The following is a 17331-nucleotide window of genomic DNA, read 5'->3' on the forward strand; positions in this document are numbered from 1 at the left end:
TTACTATTAACCAATGGAAAAAAATATCCGTCCATTACTGTATTTACGATTAACATTGACAGCTTAAGCATTATAAATTAGTATAAGTACTCGTAGAAACTTGCTCGACCTTCCAATGGTCACGTTCCGCAATTATTTGTTAAATATACGAAACAATCCAATAGACTCTACTTACAAACATCAATCTGTCACTATAAACCAAAGAGGTCTATTAGGTGGTAAAAAATTAAAATATGCCGAGACATTACCACCTAACTAGTGGGGAATGTTTACGTAAGAAAAGAACGTGACTAAGTGAAACATTCAACTGTTTACTGCGCCCACCTGGAAGGATGTCCGAACAACAATCAGTGATGTTTACTTTTGTTCAGTAATCGCAAGATAAAATGCAAAGAATGTATGGTAATTTGTTGATAGTTGCGTTATTCACAAGGAAATACGGAAGATGACAAAATATTTTTGTACCATTGCTATGGCTTAATACATCTGCTAGTATGCTGCTGCATGAGATTGGAATTTTTTACACTGAAATATTAAGCTACTTAAATATTCTACTAAGTGAATTGTGTGCTCTATTGCTCTTTTTAAATAAAAAAAAGCATAACCGAATTCTAAATTTTACTGAGTAAAAATGCGATGAAGAATTTTTAAAAGCACATCATAAAAAACGTAACGTACGCTTCAAATACTTTAAAAGTTACTGGTATAGTTATGTATCGATGTTTAAATTTATTGAAGTAGAAACGCAGAGTTGCTTTTAACTCTCGCATGAGTCATCTAACACTCGGTAAGGCTTTTGAGAACGTGGAATTCCAAGAAGTTATTGTTACTGTTATTAAAATAATCATAGTAAATTACAACTTTATCAATCAAACAAAAAAGGGTACAGTGATGTAGGATAATTTGGGAAGCTAATTTCGTGGGTGTCACTTAAGTTGATGACATTTATAACGTTCCGGGAAACGCAGGTATTGGAATATGTTCCTGTAATTGACATTTTGCTTAAAATAGATGTCACGCGCAACACATCGCGCTAGTGGAAAGAGGGTGTTATGAGTAATATTACAAATTTAACTGATTTAATTACTCGTCTCGATCAATGGCCGCCAAAGTTTACACTATTATGTGTGTCAGTCGATGATGTAAAAAAACATTGTTACGCAAGGTGAAAGCGGCCAAGCAGTAAGTTACCAATAGTTTACTGTCTTTTTACAACTTCGTGGTTAACTGTTAACATGTTTTGCGATTTAACTGTTAAAGTTGTGGTTCTGTTTCCTAGGTGTATGTTGTTGTGACAAAAGTATTACCGCTTTGGACAACACAATCGTTTAGTATGTAAGTATTTTAGTGGAAAAAAATTAAACATTCTAAATTGTTCGAATTTTACTTGCAGCGAAAGTAATGCTTAACATATAGTTATGTACATTTCACGTTAAACGCTGTAAATATTTTCCGTAAAATTAAATTCAATATTTATTTTCAATGGAGCGTAAAATCAATATGGACAGTATAAACATTTTTTCATATTTCAAAAAGTACTTTCTATATTATATAATAACTTAAACATGATTTAAATTTATTTATTCTTTTCGGTAAACTCGCGTCAATATTAAACTTATGCAATGTACCTCCATATGTATTGTGTTATATACTATAGGCGTATATTCTTTACCCAACTTCAAGTTTTTCGAACTTAAGTATAGAAACTTAGGGTCTGTTCAGACAACGGGGCGGAAAAGTAAAATTAAACTTTGTTTCAATCGTATAACGTGTGTACGGATTTTTACTATTTGTTAATTTTGTAGTTTATCTCCCTATAACTTTTTTGTCATGGTTATAAAAGTGATTATTTTGGCTCTACATTATTACAATATATTAAACATAATTAATAAACTTACACGTTCTAAGTTCCATTTGGAAGATTATTTACCGGCGATTAGGTGCAACATGCAGCCCATCGCACTCAATGTATTATAAGTTGACGCAAATCCGATCAAATTTTTTACGGTATTCAGATTTGACTCTCGAAATTCTCATCTACGAGATAATTTATATCCAATTAAGTAATATTGCATAATAGTCAAATTTATCTATTCTAAAAATGTTTTAAATCCGACTATTTCGTTACAGCAAGTTACGAAACACGAAAAAACTTCCGATGATTTAGAATTAATGTTGAGTTAATGATAAAGATACATAGAGTGTCGCTAAGGCGATTTTAAAATCAATCGGATTAACTTTTATTACAGACTAAAAGATGACAAATGAACGCTTTAAATGCAATTAACTTAAATGATCTTTAATACTAGTATATTTAAAATAACGACGTGTTTTAGTAGAACGAATTAATTACACGGCTTAAAACTACATCGTTACCAAACATCATGGGTAATCCTACTAACAAAAGAGCACTTCATTTCGAGATGAACCACAAATATCGATGGCTCCTACGAATAAGGGCCAATGTGCAAATGGACAAATTTTTAGGGGAGGCTCTTAAAGTTTCAACCATGTAGAAAAAAATAACATTTACACCTGTAAATGTTATTTGTATTTTTGTTTAGTGCATGTTGTTAACTAAGAGGTAGTTTGTAATTTGTTACTTTGGCCTTTATACATAGGACCCATCGATATGTTGTGAAACAGTTCGAGGTGGACTCTAAGAATTGGGGGCACTATTATTAAATCACGTCATCTTTGAATTCATTACACAATTAAGAATTTAGAGCGTTACGATATTAAAACCGCAATCTACCAACATCTATATTGATTGACCCTTGGGGTCGCATCTTCCAATTAAGCCAATAGAGCGATGATTTGGAGCCACTCAGTGACATTACATATACGAAGCGCCATACTTTCTCTTTGACTTATTTTAAAATCGTCTCCAATGTGATTGACATGCCCCATTGTTAAGTACAGGAATTACATAATCCAATTTGATCTGGCTTCGTTCGATAGGTGTGTATTTAAAGAATCAATTTTGTTAACTTATAATGATGCATATTCTTTACGCTTGCCATTTAATTGTTTGGCAACAGACGTGTCCGTTTGGTTACAAAATCAACTGGTACTTATTTCGATTCATAGAGGCGCTCACTTCGGCTTCAGATAGCATTGTAATTGACACCTATCACCGATATGTGATCATATACCGATTCTATTGCCCACTGCTTTATAGCATTACAAAATGATCAGTAAGTTAATGCTGGCCAGTAAAAGTATTTATTATTTAGTATAGTGTGAAGTCTTTTGATATCCATAATTTAATGCAATTGCTTACAGTTATAGGTCCTATGGAAATATAAGATTACGATTTGGTATACATTTTAGCAAGTAACTTGGTTACAAAGGTTGTTTTACCAAAGTTTAGTTTTTTTTTAGTAATTTTAGTAAAAAAATAAATAATAATATTAGTTGCAGAGAATTTCTGACAGACTAGCTGATAGAAAATATTACAAAATAAATTTTCTTCGAACATGACACTCGAAATACACTTATTATGACCATAATACCTTTTTCATCATCATTGCAATCATCACTAGGTCACGAGATTTCATTAAACCGAAATAAGAGCACTTTACGAACGGTTGCGTAGGCTCTTTGTTCTAAAGTTGGTAATACGGTTCGAAATTAACACGTTACAGATGATTACATAGTTGTTCTAGAACCTTCTCTACGTCCGTAAGAAAACAGGTTGTTATATTAACGTAAGTAGAAAACAAAGCACAGACTCATCAATAACACTCACTGAACCGCATTTTAAGAACTAATGATGTTTAAGTTTTATAGCAAACAATATGTAGGTTTATTCATTTTTTAACGCTTAATTTTGTAGTTAATGTAGTCGAAACACTGACTACATAATTGTTTATTGCTTATAACTTAGTAGTTGATCAAACTTATGTTTAAAGTATTCAAGGCTTGCATCAAATCAATAATACTTATTGCAAATGTTATCGACCTCTGTCTACCATGGATGGAAACATTTTAGTTGTAAAATAAATTAATCGATTCATGTTTCTGTACTGTTCTTGATTCTAAAAACTATATTCTTCGTAGTTAAATGACCATTTATAGGACTGACATATTCATAAAAGCTCTCGGTTTAATCGTAGATTTCGTTTATTTCAATTTATTAAGATGCACTTACTTTTTTGTGATATAAACGTCGACGGATTAATAATAGTGGAATCTATTATAATCCACCTGTGTAATAGAAATATATCGTTTAAATTGAAACAGATTAACCTTTGCCAGCTAATTTATATTTAATGATGGCCCTAAGAGTACAATTTATTTCTGTAAAAAGATATTTCGAAATTATGTCGTTAAGAAAGTTTTATACAATCGTTTATAAAAGACATACAATACCGATAACATTTATTTGGTATTTTTATTTGAATATTAAAATCCCATTTTGAAAAAGTTATTATCGTTTTGGCTGAAGCTAATTCGAAATTTTTTAAGCGTGGAAAGTTCGGGTTTGAGAGTTTTAAAATACGATTAAGTATTTTTGGTCTTGTTATTCTTATTTTGAGTTGAGTGAGCATTGTCAAGGGACATGGCGGGGTGCGTAAGAAGGCCGTTGACCGCAAACCGCGGCCCATTCGGCCCAGAATGCTTGCGCCGGCGCAGCCCTTCATCATGCCCAATCGAAAATTCCACGGCTGATCTCTTCCTCGGTAAGAGCGCTGCTTTCTTTTTGATTTATGAACGCCGCTGAATAATTATTTGTCCCGACATTGTTTTATGTTCGCATTTTTTTATTGGTTTGATGTGGTAATATTGTAAACTAAAATTAAACGTAAATTTAAATTTTGTCTCTTAATCCTATTTTAGTAGAAGAGACAGAGATCCGATTTATTTTGATAAAGGAAGGATTTTCTAAAGCTGAATCAGTTATCGGTACGATCTGGTTTTACAAATAAATTGATTCATCCAAATGTTCTTAGGAGAGATATATAGAGAGACATCTGTCGGATGTCTATAATATTTATAACAAAGATTTTACAATAACTAAGTTACGTAAAGAACAAAGGTCCAACTTACATAAATACATTAGACAGGTAGAGTTCGCAGAAAACAAGGTGATTAGTTATTTATATTTTGTGCAGCTTCCAAGACGAGGAACATAAATCATGTAGCCACTACGCCAACAGTGGGCACTTGTGACTGCCGACAGACGTGTATGACAGACGCGCGATAGACCTGGCAACAAGCCAGTTGCTAAAATGTTCCGTGTTCTATCTTTACGATGTATTTTTGGGCATATGATTGAGATACTAATATTCGTCTGGAACTGATAGTCTCTTTATATTGATTACACAATTCTGTGTCTTACCTACTTCTTAATTTATTGTTACATAAAATGTTAAAATAACCATGGTTGTCAAAAATTCGCGCAGAGCGCTAGAGTCTCGGTATAAAAGGGTTGACGTATATTTAAGCTAAAATGTATTTAAAACACTAAGTCTTTTTATGGCAAGGCCCTGTGTTTTTAACAAAAGAATTTAGAAACAATAAGGCGTCGCAGTTTTGCTTATCCAGGCTTCTTTTTAATTCCTAAATTGAGTTTAAAATGTATCAACTTGTTTAGTTCCGTTACGCCTATATTCGCGGTAACTCAACTAGTTAAACGCAATTTACACCTCAAAGAGCTTTTGTATGATTTACTCAGAAACGCGCGTTATGGTCTTAGGGGAAAATAGCTGGCGCTTATGTAACTCTTACGAAAATATGATGTGTGTGTTTGTTTATTAGTAAATTATACATGAATGAGAAAGTGTGTCAAAATAGAATCTGTTGAATATCCACCACAACGCAAATAATAATTAGTTATTTAAAAATAATAATTAGTAATTAGTTTTAGTATGGTAATATTTTTTCTAACAATAACTGTTAGCTATTCTAGTTTATAGAGATAAATGAGCTTCACCATTTCGGATAAAAGCGAGTTTTTTTTTAGTAAAAACAAAGTCATGTTTCAAGGAAATTGTTTACTTTAATTTTACAGCAGGATTAACTTTCTTTATTATACCACTTTTTTACTTTAAAAAAAAAACTCTAAATGTAATTGCCAATTGTGTTTATTAGTAGATTGTTAAATAAAAATACCAGCAAAGTTTAGTAATATATAACATTCTAAACAGAACTTTAAAATAAAAGAGAATAGATGACCTAAAAGGGAATGCACTTATCGTTGATTTCTAAGACCAAAATCTCTTTATAAAACATATCGTCATTCCTGTCATTACCTTTGAGAAAACAGAGATAACAACATGCTTTAAACGGTGATTTTGTTTCAGAAACCTACGGTTAACGATTTAACAGAAATCATAGTTGTAAAGTAACAATTAGAATTGATTTGAAGATGATTTTGTGGTCTGAGTTCGCGTCATATTTGTGTCCGCCTATCCTTTTATAATGAAGGCATGTAAAAATAGAAAGTACTATAGTCAAATTACAATGAACGTGACCGCAGTTTTCACTGGAGATGAGTATGCAGTTAATTCAGAATTACAATGGTGGATATGTCACAAAGGATCCGTCGCTTCGACCTTTGATCCCGTGGATACTTAGAAGCAGGACATTCAAGTTGAACCGAGCATACAGCTTCTATTTTGACATAAAAAAACACATAGAACTAAGTATTATGCCAGTGGCTTATGAACCGGTAACTCCCAAGACATGCATATTTTTATTATCCGACTGAAAGAGGGTAACGTTTCTCGCGGGTATGAAAATTTGATTTTATGTATCTGGATTTGTATGTATACAAATTCCATTATGACGGTTTAGAGCCTAAACGGATGAACCAGCTTTGACGAGTGAGGTGTCATTAAATTCGTTTTCTTCTCCGTCGTGTCATTGGCTGTCATATCCTAAAAAACCAAATCCCACTCGCTATAACCTTTTCATTGCTAAGACTTTTGTTCGATGTTTTAGAGTAGGTATATTCTATAATAAGATAGTGTTACATATAACATTACAGTTTATTTACTTTAAATAAAAGATATAATCTGTGTTTTAAAACGCAGATAATACAAAAACGCAAAGGGTGGCCGCAATTTCATCTATTAAACCCTCAGTGTGTTATTTAGTTAGTGTTAGTTATTCAGACGTGTTATTTGTTTTTTTTTTAATTATTATATTTTCATTGGTAATTAAACTACAGACTAAAATAAGGAACCGCTATATCTATCCAGATAATATTATCTATGTAACTGGATTCCGACTGAGGTGAATTCTTGTTCCCATTTCGAGAATTGCCTTGTGAGGCCGTTGATGAATCATTACCTGATTGCATTCTGCGAACTTGTCCGCGTATTAAATTACATACCGTTAATAACCTTTAAAACGATAAATTAACTTTTAAGGTAATGCCAGACGTTCAGAAATATTGGCATATTCATTCATCACAATTGCTCGCGTCTCAATAACATAAATTATATTTTTAATTTATTAACCATAACCGTTACCGTGTTTTAAGGCATAAGAAATATTTTGATATATGGTACAACTTATAGAACTATACAAAGACATACAATTTTTTCTCAAAGTCACAATAAATAGTTGACAACCCCTGGCATTAAATAAGTAGTCTCAGTAATTCAGTTAATATTATGTCTTTTAAATGCGCGTTACAATTAATTATACAAGAAATGCAGTTTCTTAATTAACATTTGCGTTTAAATCGAGATCAAATTTCCTGACCTTTTTCACTAATTGAATCATTGGGTCGTGTAACGAGCGTAATCACGACTTTAAAATAGCGTATACCATTTGCGATTTTAAAAAGATAACAACTTTCTAATTGGTTCTAATGACTTGTTAAATGGCTACGTAACAAATATAAGCAATGTATTTTTGCTTGTATCAACAGCATATATTAACTTTCCTTACGTACTTGTTATGTGAAAAAAACATAGTTTTAGAAGGGCTTTGCTAAAGATTGTGAAAGTGAAAGCAATGAACTACAATCTTCAATGATCAATACAATCATTATTAACAAACTCTTACTTAATCATAGAATCATCTATCGTTTTAAGTCAAAGATGTTTTGTGCATATTTCCTTTTATTGTAAAGGCAAAATATTTTAACGCTTTGCTATTACATTTTTACAGAAACAATCTTTTGTTAAACACATTGAAACAGTTAACCTAATGTTAATAATATTTTTTGTTTATATTTAAAAAGTGTGTTCGAATTTTGAAATCTGTTGAAATTAAGTTTTATTATAGATAAATATTTGTCTATAGAAGTATTTAGTCTTATAACGTTTTTCACTAATTGTACAAATGTTACGAAAATTTTTCTACGAATAGTTTAATGAACCATTACGAAAAGATAAGTAATCTACTTAACCTGGGCGTGTCCACTTAACTAGAAACCGAAAGGCAACTTAAGTTAAATTCGTAAAAAGCACGAGGCAATAAAGCACGTGCAAGTAACTCCTATCAGGTTTATCTGCGTTTTAGGGACAGTTTGTTATCTAAAAACTTACGTAGTGTCCCCTCGGAGGTAAATATTTGTGTTAGAAAGTGCAGTTCCGTGTAACAAGTTGGTAGATAAGGCTTACGTGAGCGTTCGTTCAAAATTCGTGGTATTTGGTCAAATATTGTGAAAAATAGGCGCACAGTTGTCGATTGGGAGGTAAACAATAAATACACGATCTGTTAATGGTACGCCGAAGCCGAACGGGCTCAAATAAACAAAGCTATAACCGGCTCTAAAAACGATCACTGTTTATCTCCAACAATGGACAAATGTTTGCCTTTTGTCTGCCAAAGTTATGCCTAATCCCAATCGGTGTATAACCTTTTTGTTCGATACCGATAGATTCTTTTGTTTTAATATCTCTAAGCCATTTTGTTTGCTATTAGTTTTTTTTATAGAACCTTAAAAATCTTTTAAATCCTTACCCGTTGTCTTAGTAGGCAATAAACATCTTAAGATTGTTTTTTTTTAAAGACCAATAAAACAGATAGTTACCTACGTTGAGCTTTAAACTTAATTTTTTTATTTATAAGATTTCGTCTACCATCTTTCTTCACAAAAATCTCTACACTAGATAAAAATATGTTACGGAAGACAAGATGTGTTATGATGTACCATGAATCACAAGATATGTAATGGTTTGTAGTTGCTCTCTTGTATAATTAGAGTCAAAGCACGCCCTAGGGGGTTTGATCCTTGAATACATTAGACGCTTTAGTTTTCTTGCCTTTCATGTATTATCATTACGACTTGACAGTGAAATGTAATACAACGTTGTGATTAATAAAGAAATATTTCACTCTTTTTCTTGCCCTTCTTACATACGATCGTTCATTTTTTTAAATAAAAATAGACTTACAAAATTCCGTAAGGCCGGTAACTTTTTTAGTGAGTCAGTATGATGTAATAAGATTGAAGTACAGTTTTTAACTGTTTTGAGGTTATTTTTTTAGTTACTTTTTAACAAATTGGACCAAAAAAATATTTTTTATTTTGTGTAAATTCTTAACATTCTGAGATTAAAAATGTATTACACCTCCACACTTGACATACCAATAGGTACTCATTTACTCTAGTTGGCTCATGTTTGCTTAGTTATTGATCAACATGCTCAGTTTATAAGACCTTATAAGCAAATAAACATGTAAACACGTCTTCCGCTACGTGCCATGTTTTTATTTAACGAGATTATTTTTTATCATAATCAGGAATTTACCTTATTTGCATGATTACGTTATTGACACACTGATTACCATAAACATTTGGATGACCGCTTCCTTTGTCACCCATTATATAGAACAAACACTAATAAAATATCTATTTTTATTGCAGTTTCAAGATGTTTTCATCCAAGTATCTATGCTTGTTATAAAAATTTACACATTTTCATATAATTACTAATTTAATAGATAATAAATAGAACAATCATTAGACTTTAAAATGGACTTTTGTTCTCAGAAATTTCTTATAATGTAACAAAAAAATCAAATGATTTCAATTACAAAACGTGTAAAAGTAGAAAAACAACAGCTCTAGTTTTCCAGTTATAACGCTCTTTACAACGTTTTTACATCATATCTGTTGCCTTAAAAGTATAAAAATGTAGTTGAGAATAAAGGAAATTATGAGTATCCCACGGTGTTGTGTTATTACACAGGAGCATTGTGTGGAGGTCGTCACGCTCGGGTACATCGGCTCCCTCGGGACGCACTCCTACTATCCTATTAGAATTTTGATTAGTATCGCTGTTCACAATGCTTATATTTAATGAAGCATTTTATAAATGGAAATGGATATCATATCCGTGATTCTTATTCTTATTCCAGTGAGCATTTGCCGGTAATACTGGCCGCTTTGATGTACACAATACACTTCTATTAAAGGTCTTATAAAACTCTTGGTTATGATAATTTAAATATAATCTTATGAGTACAAAAAAATAAATTATTTCTCTTCTATAGATAATAAAGGATCTTTCAAATCGTGTTAAAGCGAATTGTCAGTTCTATGTATTTTTGACCAATCGGATTTGACGAATTCTCATAGTGGGTTGGCAGTCAATTGTTTAATAAGGTTATTTCGTCGTACCCTCCAACCTTTATGAGTCTAGCAAAAAGAAGACGTGAGAATGGAGGGTAAATAACGGAAAGTTAGTTCAATTAGTATATTGACAGTGTAATTAAGGTGCATGAGGCCTGACCGGCTGCATAGTAGTGTAATTGTATACGTCATAACGCCGCCAACCTCCGCATTGCAACCTTAATGTAACATATTTACCTTATATACTGATTTATACAACAGTATTATAAATTATATGATATCTTATTTCAATTTTAAATTTCTTTGCATTTGAAATTTGAACAAACCTAATGTAACCAATCATAGTCTCTTTTTCTTTGTTTTATTAGGTTTTGTTATTTATTTCGTAAGTTCCGAAGTTTGCAGACAGTTTCAAGTGGCGTGTTGCGGGAAGCGTTGTCGTCTCTAAAAATACTGTCGGCTACTTGAAGCTTGTCTTTATATTTTGACCCTTTGACAATGTTAAATTTAATGCTTTTGTCACACGTTACTAGCATTGCAAGTCAAGGCAATAGTAACAATGTTTAGTGGGTACTCTATTAGATATTGATGTATCGTCGGTGTTTCTTGTTTACTTTGTTCGATATATTATTAATGTGTAATTCTTGTTCCAGATTGAACGGCTGGCACAGTATGAACGGTTGGTGGGCAGCGGGTGCGGGCGGAGGCGCGCGGCGAGGCTTTCCGACCTGGAGCGCGTGCAGGACCTCTTCCCGCACGACTTCCTCGCTCTCCACGATGCGGATGCCCCCGCCGCGCTTGCCTCACACCACCAGGTAACTACGGGAGCTTAGCTCCGTCCTTTGATTCAATGACTGTATTTGTTTGACCCTTGGTAAAAAATGATGTGCGTATTAAGCGAGTGTTCTTTTTACTACTGTAGAGTCTAAACATTGTGAAAATTCGCTTAATCAAAATCGCATTAACAGGTAACAAAACTAAAAACGGATCCCAACTGTATGATTGTAAACTTTAGCTGTTTTAGCAAAAATTTTGCCGTAGTAAAATGTGTTCTATTCTAAAAATAATAACATTGATTTCAGAAATCCAAGAGTCTCCGTAAGAGGCCGAGCTTGGACATCGGTGGTGCAGTCAACACCAACAATACCCTATCACCGCGCACCTTTATAATGGAGGCGCCGGTGCAACTATGCCCATTAGGTTCAACCTCCCCACCGCTCGACCGCCACCTTTTCCTCTTCAGCGACCTCCTCCTAATCGGAAAGTCACGAGGAACGAACTGCTTCAAGTTGAAGGAGAGCGTGAGACTAGCGGAGGTGTGGCTCTCGCTACCTGACAGTGACGACACCGGCTTCCTGCTCGGCTGGCCGACTAGCATGGGTGTCGCTAACTACCTCGCTACATACCCCACGCAAGCTGCTAGAGATACTTGGTACAGGTATGTCTATACTATTTTTCTATTTGCATATGAAACTGTAATTATTATTTACTAGGTAGGTAGCAGAGTTAGTATCGATAAAATAAATCCTGTACTTAAGTGACATCACTATTCCAATAAACAGCATTAAGATAAAAGCAAATAATGTATTTTCGTATTTTTTTGAACATATAGAAAATCTCTTCTTGAGGAATATTAGAATATGTTTTATTTATTTTTTATTGTTTTACTTAATCTTGCACTCATCGTGATATTTACATTGTTTGCAGGAAAATCCAAAACGCTTTAAACTCACAACTGAATACTGAGCCAAAGTCAACAAATATTCAAATCTTTTATAAAGATTTAGCGAGTTCCATCGAATTTGTAAGTATAACAATTTAAAAACATCTATATAACAAATAATTCTCGTGTTTAAAATTTTTTTTTTAACTTCGTAGTTAAATTTTTTATTGAATGTCGCAGATAAACTAATTAAGTATAACGTTGTATTTCAGTGTAAAACGGTATCTGTAAGTCCGGAGATGAACGCGCGCTGCGTGGTGCGGCAAGCGCTGCACGTGATGCAGAACGGTGGCCACGAGGGGGACGAGAGGGACGGGGAGGGGGAGGGAAGGTTGGGCGCGCCCGCAGACTTCACCCTGTACGTGAGGACCGCGAGGGATGCGCCGCCCACACCCCTGCAGGGTATCGAGAGACCGCACGCCGTGCAGGTACATCACTAGTTCATTAATTCACATATTAGAACACGGCCAAGTTTTACTCGATTAAATAAACAGTGAAATAAGAAATACAGCTTATGTTATTCTCTAAATAAAAGATTCTTATATAAATATTTTTTTGTATTTATTTATTTATTTGTCTAATGTCATATTTTTCTTTTCAGATGTCTCGAATCAGACAAACGTTATCAAACGAGGATGGATTCGACTTAGAACACGTCAATGCCAAAAACAATCCATGTGGGCTCATCTTTGAGCTGAGAAAGAAAAATCAAGTTCTTAAAAGGTAAATATATATTTCTTATAATAAGAATAACCTTTTGATGAAAGAATTATTAAAAGCCGTTCTATGTTGCACTTAAAGAAAATTTAATTCGAAATCTATCGATTAATAACTTTCGTACATGCGACATCACTATTGGAGAAATTAGCACAGACTTTCAGATTAAGAATAGAATTTTTAATTAAGAAAGGCTATTTAATTCAGCTTATAAAATGTGAAACGAATGTAGTAAATGTAGATAAAACGTAATTATAAATAGTTGTCTTAACTCGCTGTCCTAGTATAGGAAGTGAAAATGTTTTGACCAAAGTTGTAATTAACCAATAAGGTAATCGTGATCTAGTGAAACTGGTATGAAAATGTAGTTGTATACCAGATATTCCATGTTCCTTGCACGGCCGTATCACTAATCTGAAAGCGCTTTACAAACTGGTTCTGAATTACATTCGTGTTTACCTTTGCTAACATTTTATTTTAGATTTTCTCGATTTCTATTTTATATTTAAGAAGATAAATATAATTCAAAGGAAACTTTGATTTCTTCGTTAGATAATATTTTTTTAATCATTTAATCACTCTATTTCCAAGTTGCTATGCAAATGTAACCAATGCAGGCATATTCGTATATTAAAAACTTATTCTGATCTGCACTATAAAGTCAATATTTGTCACAGTGTGAGCAACACGGGTGGCAAAGGTCTCCGCTTGCTGCGTCGCGGCGGGCGGCTGTTCGGTGTGGCGCTGACGCGGCTGTGTAACGGCACTCCGCCCCCCGCGCTGCTGCAGGCGCTGCGCAGACTGCGCGTCCTGGCCCCTCTCACACACGGAGTCTTCCGCCGGAGCGCTAACGCTAAAGCGCTCAGATTGCTCAGAGATAAGGTGAGATTGACACACGGAGCAGGAACTCCTATCCTATATTAGAAGTGCCTAGTGCCTTGGAGTCAATACACGTCATGAAACGTCTCGCCTTTACCTAAAATTGTCTCGTGCGCGATTGCTAGCCTACATAAAGTTTTGATGATACTATTACAGGATGTTATAACCATATTAATGTTTGTTGATGTTCTGCAGCTGGACGCGCTGGGCCCGTGGGCGGCGGGGTGCGCGGAGCTGGAGCGCGCGCCGGTGCTGCTGCTGGCCGCGCTCGTCAAGGAGTTCTTCCGCGCGCTGCCGCAGCCGCTCCTGCTGGCCGACCTCTACCCCGCGTGGCTGCACGTGCTCGGTACATTATACACACATGCTACCTTCTCGAGTATCAATCTAACAAATTATTTTGCTACATTTGAATTGTACTTGCTAATTAAAATATTTGTTGCTTGCAGCTCTACCTCAAGCGGAGAAAGTGACCGCGGTTAGGTCGCTGCTGCTGAAGCTGCCCAAGTCGCACTACAACATGCTGACGTACTTCGTGTGCCTGCTGCAGGCCATCGCCAAGAAGTCCAACATCAACCTCATGTGTCCCATGAACCTCGGCGTGTGCGTCGGGCCCAGTCTGCTGTGGCCCAGCGTGCCTTGCGACAAGGCCCCCAAGGCGGTGCCCATGATAGTCGAGCTCCTCATCGTGAAGGCCGAGGCCCTGTTCGGGCCGCAGATCGCGGGCCTGCTCGGTAACGGCAGCCCCGAGTCATCGAACGCGCTACTAGATTCGGGCGCCGAGGAGAGCGACAGTCTCCACTCCGTTGGGATATCCCTCGACTCCATGGAGCTGTCCACTCCGCGCAAGGAGAAGTTGTCTCTCAGCAGAGACTCGGGCCTGACCTTGTCCGAGGACGACTCGAACAGCAACGGCGGGAACAGTCCCGCGCCGCGCAACATCCTGCACAGCCTCTCCGCTCCCACCTGCAACGTCCAGGAGAACAAAATGATGCGGTACGCGAACAACCCCAACGTTAACGGCCTGCCGCAGGTCTCGCAGCGGGATCAAAACATCTACTCCAACAAGGCGGAAATCTACAGCGCGGTGAACGAGGAGTTGTACATGATGCCTTACGTGGGCGAGCGTTACGTCCACAATACCATCAACGTGGGCATCGCGAACGGCGGCGACGAGCGCACTTACGGCTCGAAGGCGGCCGCGCAGCGCCCCGCAGACGTCTACGCGCAGAGCCCCGCCAAGTACATCACCGGCCTCGAGCCGCAGAAGCCGCCGCGCAGCAACCTGGCCAAAGCGGCGCGCACCTCCAAGGTGTACAGCATGTACGCCGAAGCACAGGAGGTCGACAAAAATGTCTCCAACAAGAACTTCGGCCGCGCTCGAAGCTCCGACAATCTGCTGGAGGCGAAGCAGGAGCCGGTCGACGGCGAGCGCGACCTCGTCTCCAGTCAGGAAAACATCGTGTACAGCAACATCCACGACCTGGCCACCTTCACGGAGAACGTCCACCGCCAGAACCAGTACCGGACCCGAACTGAGGACCTCGGTACGGACTACTCCCGCGTCTACGCCGGCTGGGAGAGCAGGAGCGCCGCCTACGCCGCCAAGACCTCCGCCGCCTCCGAGAAAATATACGGGCAGCTGAAGCAGGGCGAGTCCTCGCAAAACAAAATAGACGTCAAGTCGACGCCGGCAGCCACCATTTTTACACGAAATGACTGGTCTCGTCAAGCCGCGAGGACTAAGAGCCTGGAGGTGAACGAGGAGGGGCACATCGTGAGCGTGAGCGCGGAGAGGAGCCGCAACGGGAACTACGAGCCGGGGGTCGGCTGCTGTCGCAAGCGGCGCTACGACCCCGCGCACGTCTGCAACAACACCTGCCTCAACACTGCCCGCGACAAGGACAAGACGAGCGCTTACCCCTACGCGGAACAAGGGACGAACAACTCCGAGGACATCAAGTCTCGCATACGCCACTACAGCAACAACAAGTTGAATCAGTCGAAGTCGCTCGCCAACATCATGTTGCAGAGCGACTCGAGCAGCAACGACACGCTGTATCAGCCGCAGGGCTACGGCGCGCGGGGGGCGGAGGCCCCGGGAGAGGGCCGCGACCCCTGCTACACCACGCAGTACATCGAGCCCCTCTACACATCCGTCTACAACCGCAGGAGGGACATATTCCACGAGGAGAAGACCGACATGTTCTCGAGCGACATTTACAAGGCGACGCCGACCGCGGTGCAGCCAGACTACAACGCCGACAAGGAGCAGAACAACAACAGGAAGCCGCCGCAGGGCCCCCCGCCCGTGCCCCCGCCGGTGCCCCCGCGCAAGATGGTGTACCAGCGCGTGCTCAAGAAGTTCCAGCCGGTGCACGTGGGCAAGGAGGAAAAGGCTGCACGCGCGCGCTCCGTGCCACCACACTACCGGCAGCCCCCCTCCGGCGAGACCTCCGCCCCCGCCCCCGCCCTCGCCCTTGACTGCACGGACTCCGACACAGAGTCCGAGTCCTACGTGTGAGTGCGCGCTGTGAGACTCAATGTGCCTCACACTCGACTCGATACGTAAATGTTTTTAATAATTACCACTATTAATATATTGAGAATGTTATTAGTTCTATTTAATTGTTAGCAGTGTCGTCGATCCCGCCTGAAAAATCTCGTAAAGTGTGTGACCATAACATTAGTTTTGGTGATGTAATTCCAAAGACGTAAGAATAGTTTTCAAACTAATGGTAATATTGTATAAAACGATGTCTCGATAAGATTTTGTGTAAACATTACGCTCTTTGTGAATTTTGTAACTTAGTCTTGTTATTAAATTTAAAAAATCTACTAACAGATTAGTTGTTGCCGATAGCACGTGTTGTTAAACGGGTTCCGCGGAACTCGTCGCGGTCGAGTTCCGCGAGTACTCTGTTCAATATCTATTTGTGTCATTTATTAATTAAGAGTTTTTAATATAATATTGTATCGACATAAAGATAATAAAGTTTTATGTACATAGTGTATAAATACCTTATACCTCCCTGTATAACTACTGAAGTAATTTTATTAAAACTATGTTTTATAACTAAGTGCCGTTTTATTACCTCATTGTATGGAAGAGATATTTTCCCGGAAGTAGACTTGATTTTAACGTTTTATTATTTATAGTTCAACAAAAATATTACGGCAGTTGGATAATATGTGAACTGTCACTGTCATCTAGACAGCGTCATATTTCAACCAATAGGAGATCGGCAGCTGTTTTTTTTTTAATTTATTAAGGCATTGGAAATCGGCAGCTGTACGATTTAGTGTTGCCTTTTTCATAATTTCGAAATTCCATAAAAATATCACGCGTTTGCTGTTTGAACGTGTGACCAGAAAATTAAATAGTAAGGAATTTACACAAATTCGGTCACAAATTGCAAACAACTTACAGAAGAAGTTAGGAAATATTTGCACTCTGGTAACCCTTAAAAATAAA

At 37.4% G+C, this 17331-nt stretch overlaps 1 protein-coding gene across 2 annotated transcripts in view; it reads left to right on the forward strand.

The window, feature by feature from the left end:
* LOC106712159 overlaps positions 1-16899 on the forward strand; it is a 121810-nt gene extending 104911 nt beyond the window's left edge. For both annotated transcript variants that reach the window (XM_014504620.2, XM_014504621.2), the window contains 8 exons: positions 11194-11355; positions 11623-11978; positions 12248-12344; positions 12476-12691; positions 12865-12986; positions 13658-13862; positions 14055-14205; positions 14306-16899. In XM_014504620.2, the coding sequence (XP_014360106.2) occupies positions 11194-11355; positions 11623-11978; positions 12248-12344; positions 12476-12691; positions 12865-12986; positions 13658-13862; positions 14055-14205; positions 14306-16380 (3384 nt within the window). In that variant the 3' untranslated portion in view covers positions 16381-16899. The remainder of the gene's footprint in view (positions 1-11193; positions 11356-11622; positions 11979-12247; positions 12345-12475; positions 12692-12864; positions 12987-13657; positions 13863-14054; positions 14206-14305) is intronic.
* The last annotated feature ends 432 nt before the right edge of the window (positions 16900-17331 follow it).

Source organism: Papilio machaon, chromosome 15 (assembly GCF_912999745.1).
Source record: "Papilio machaon chromosome 15, ilPapMach1.1, whole genome shotgun sequence".
Lineage (NCBI taxonomy): Eukaryota > Metazoa > Arthropoda > Insecta > Lepidoptera > Papilionidae > Papilio > Papilio machaon.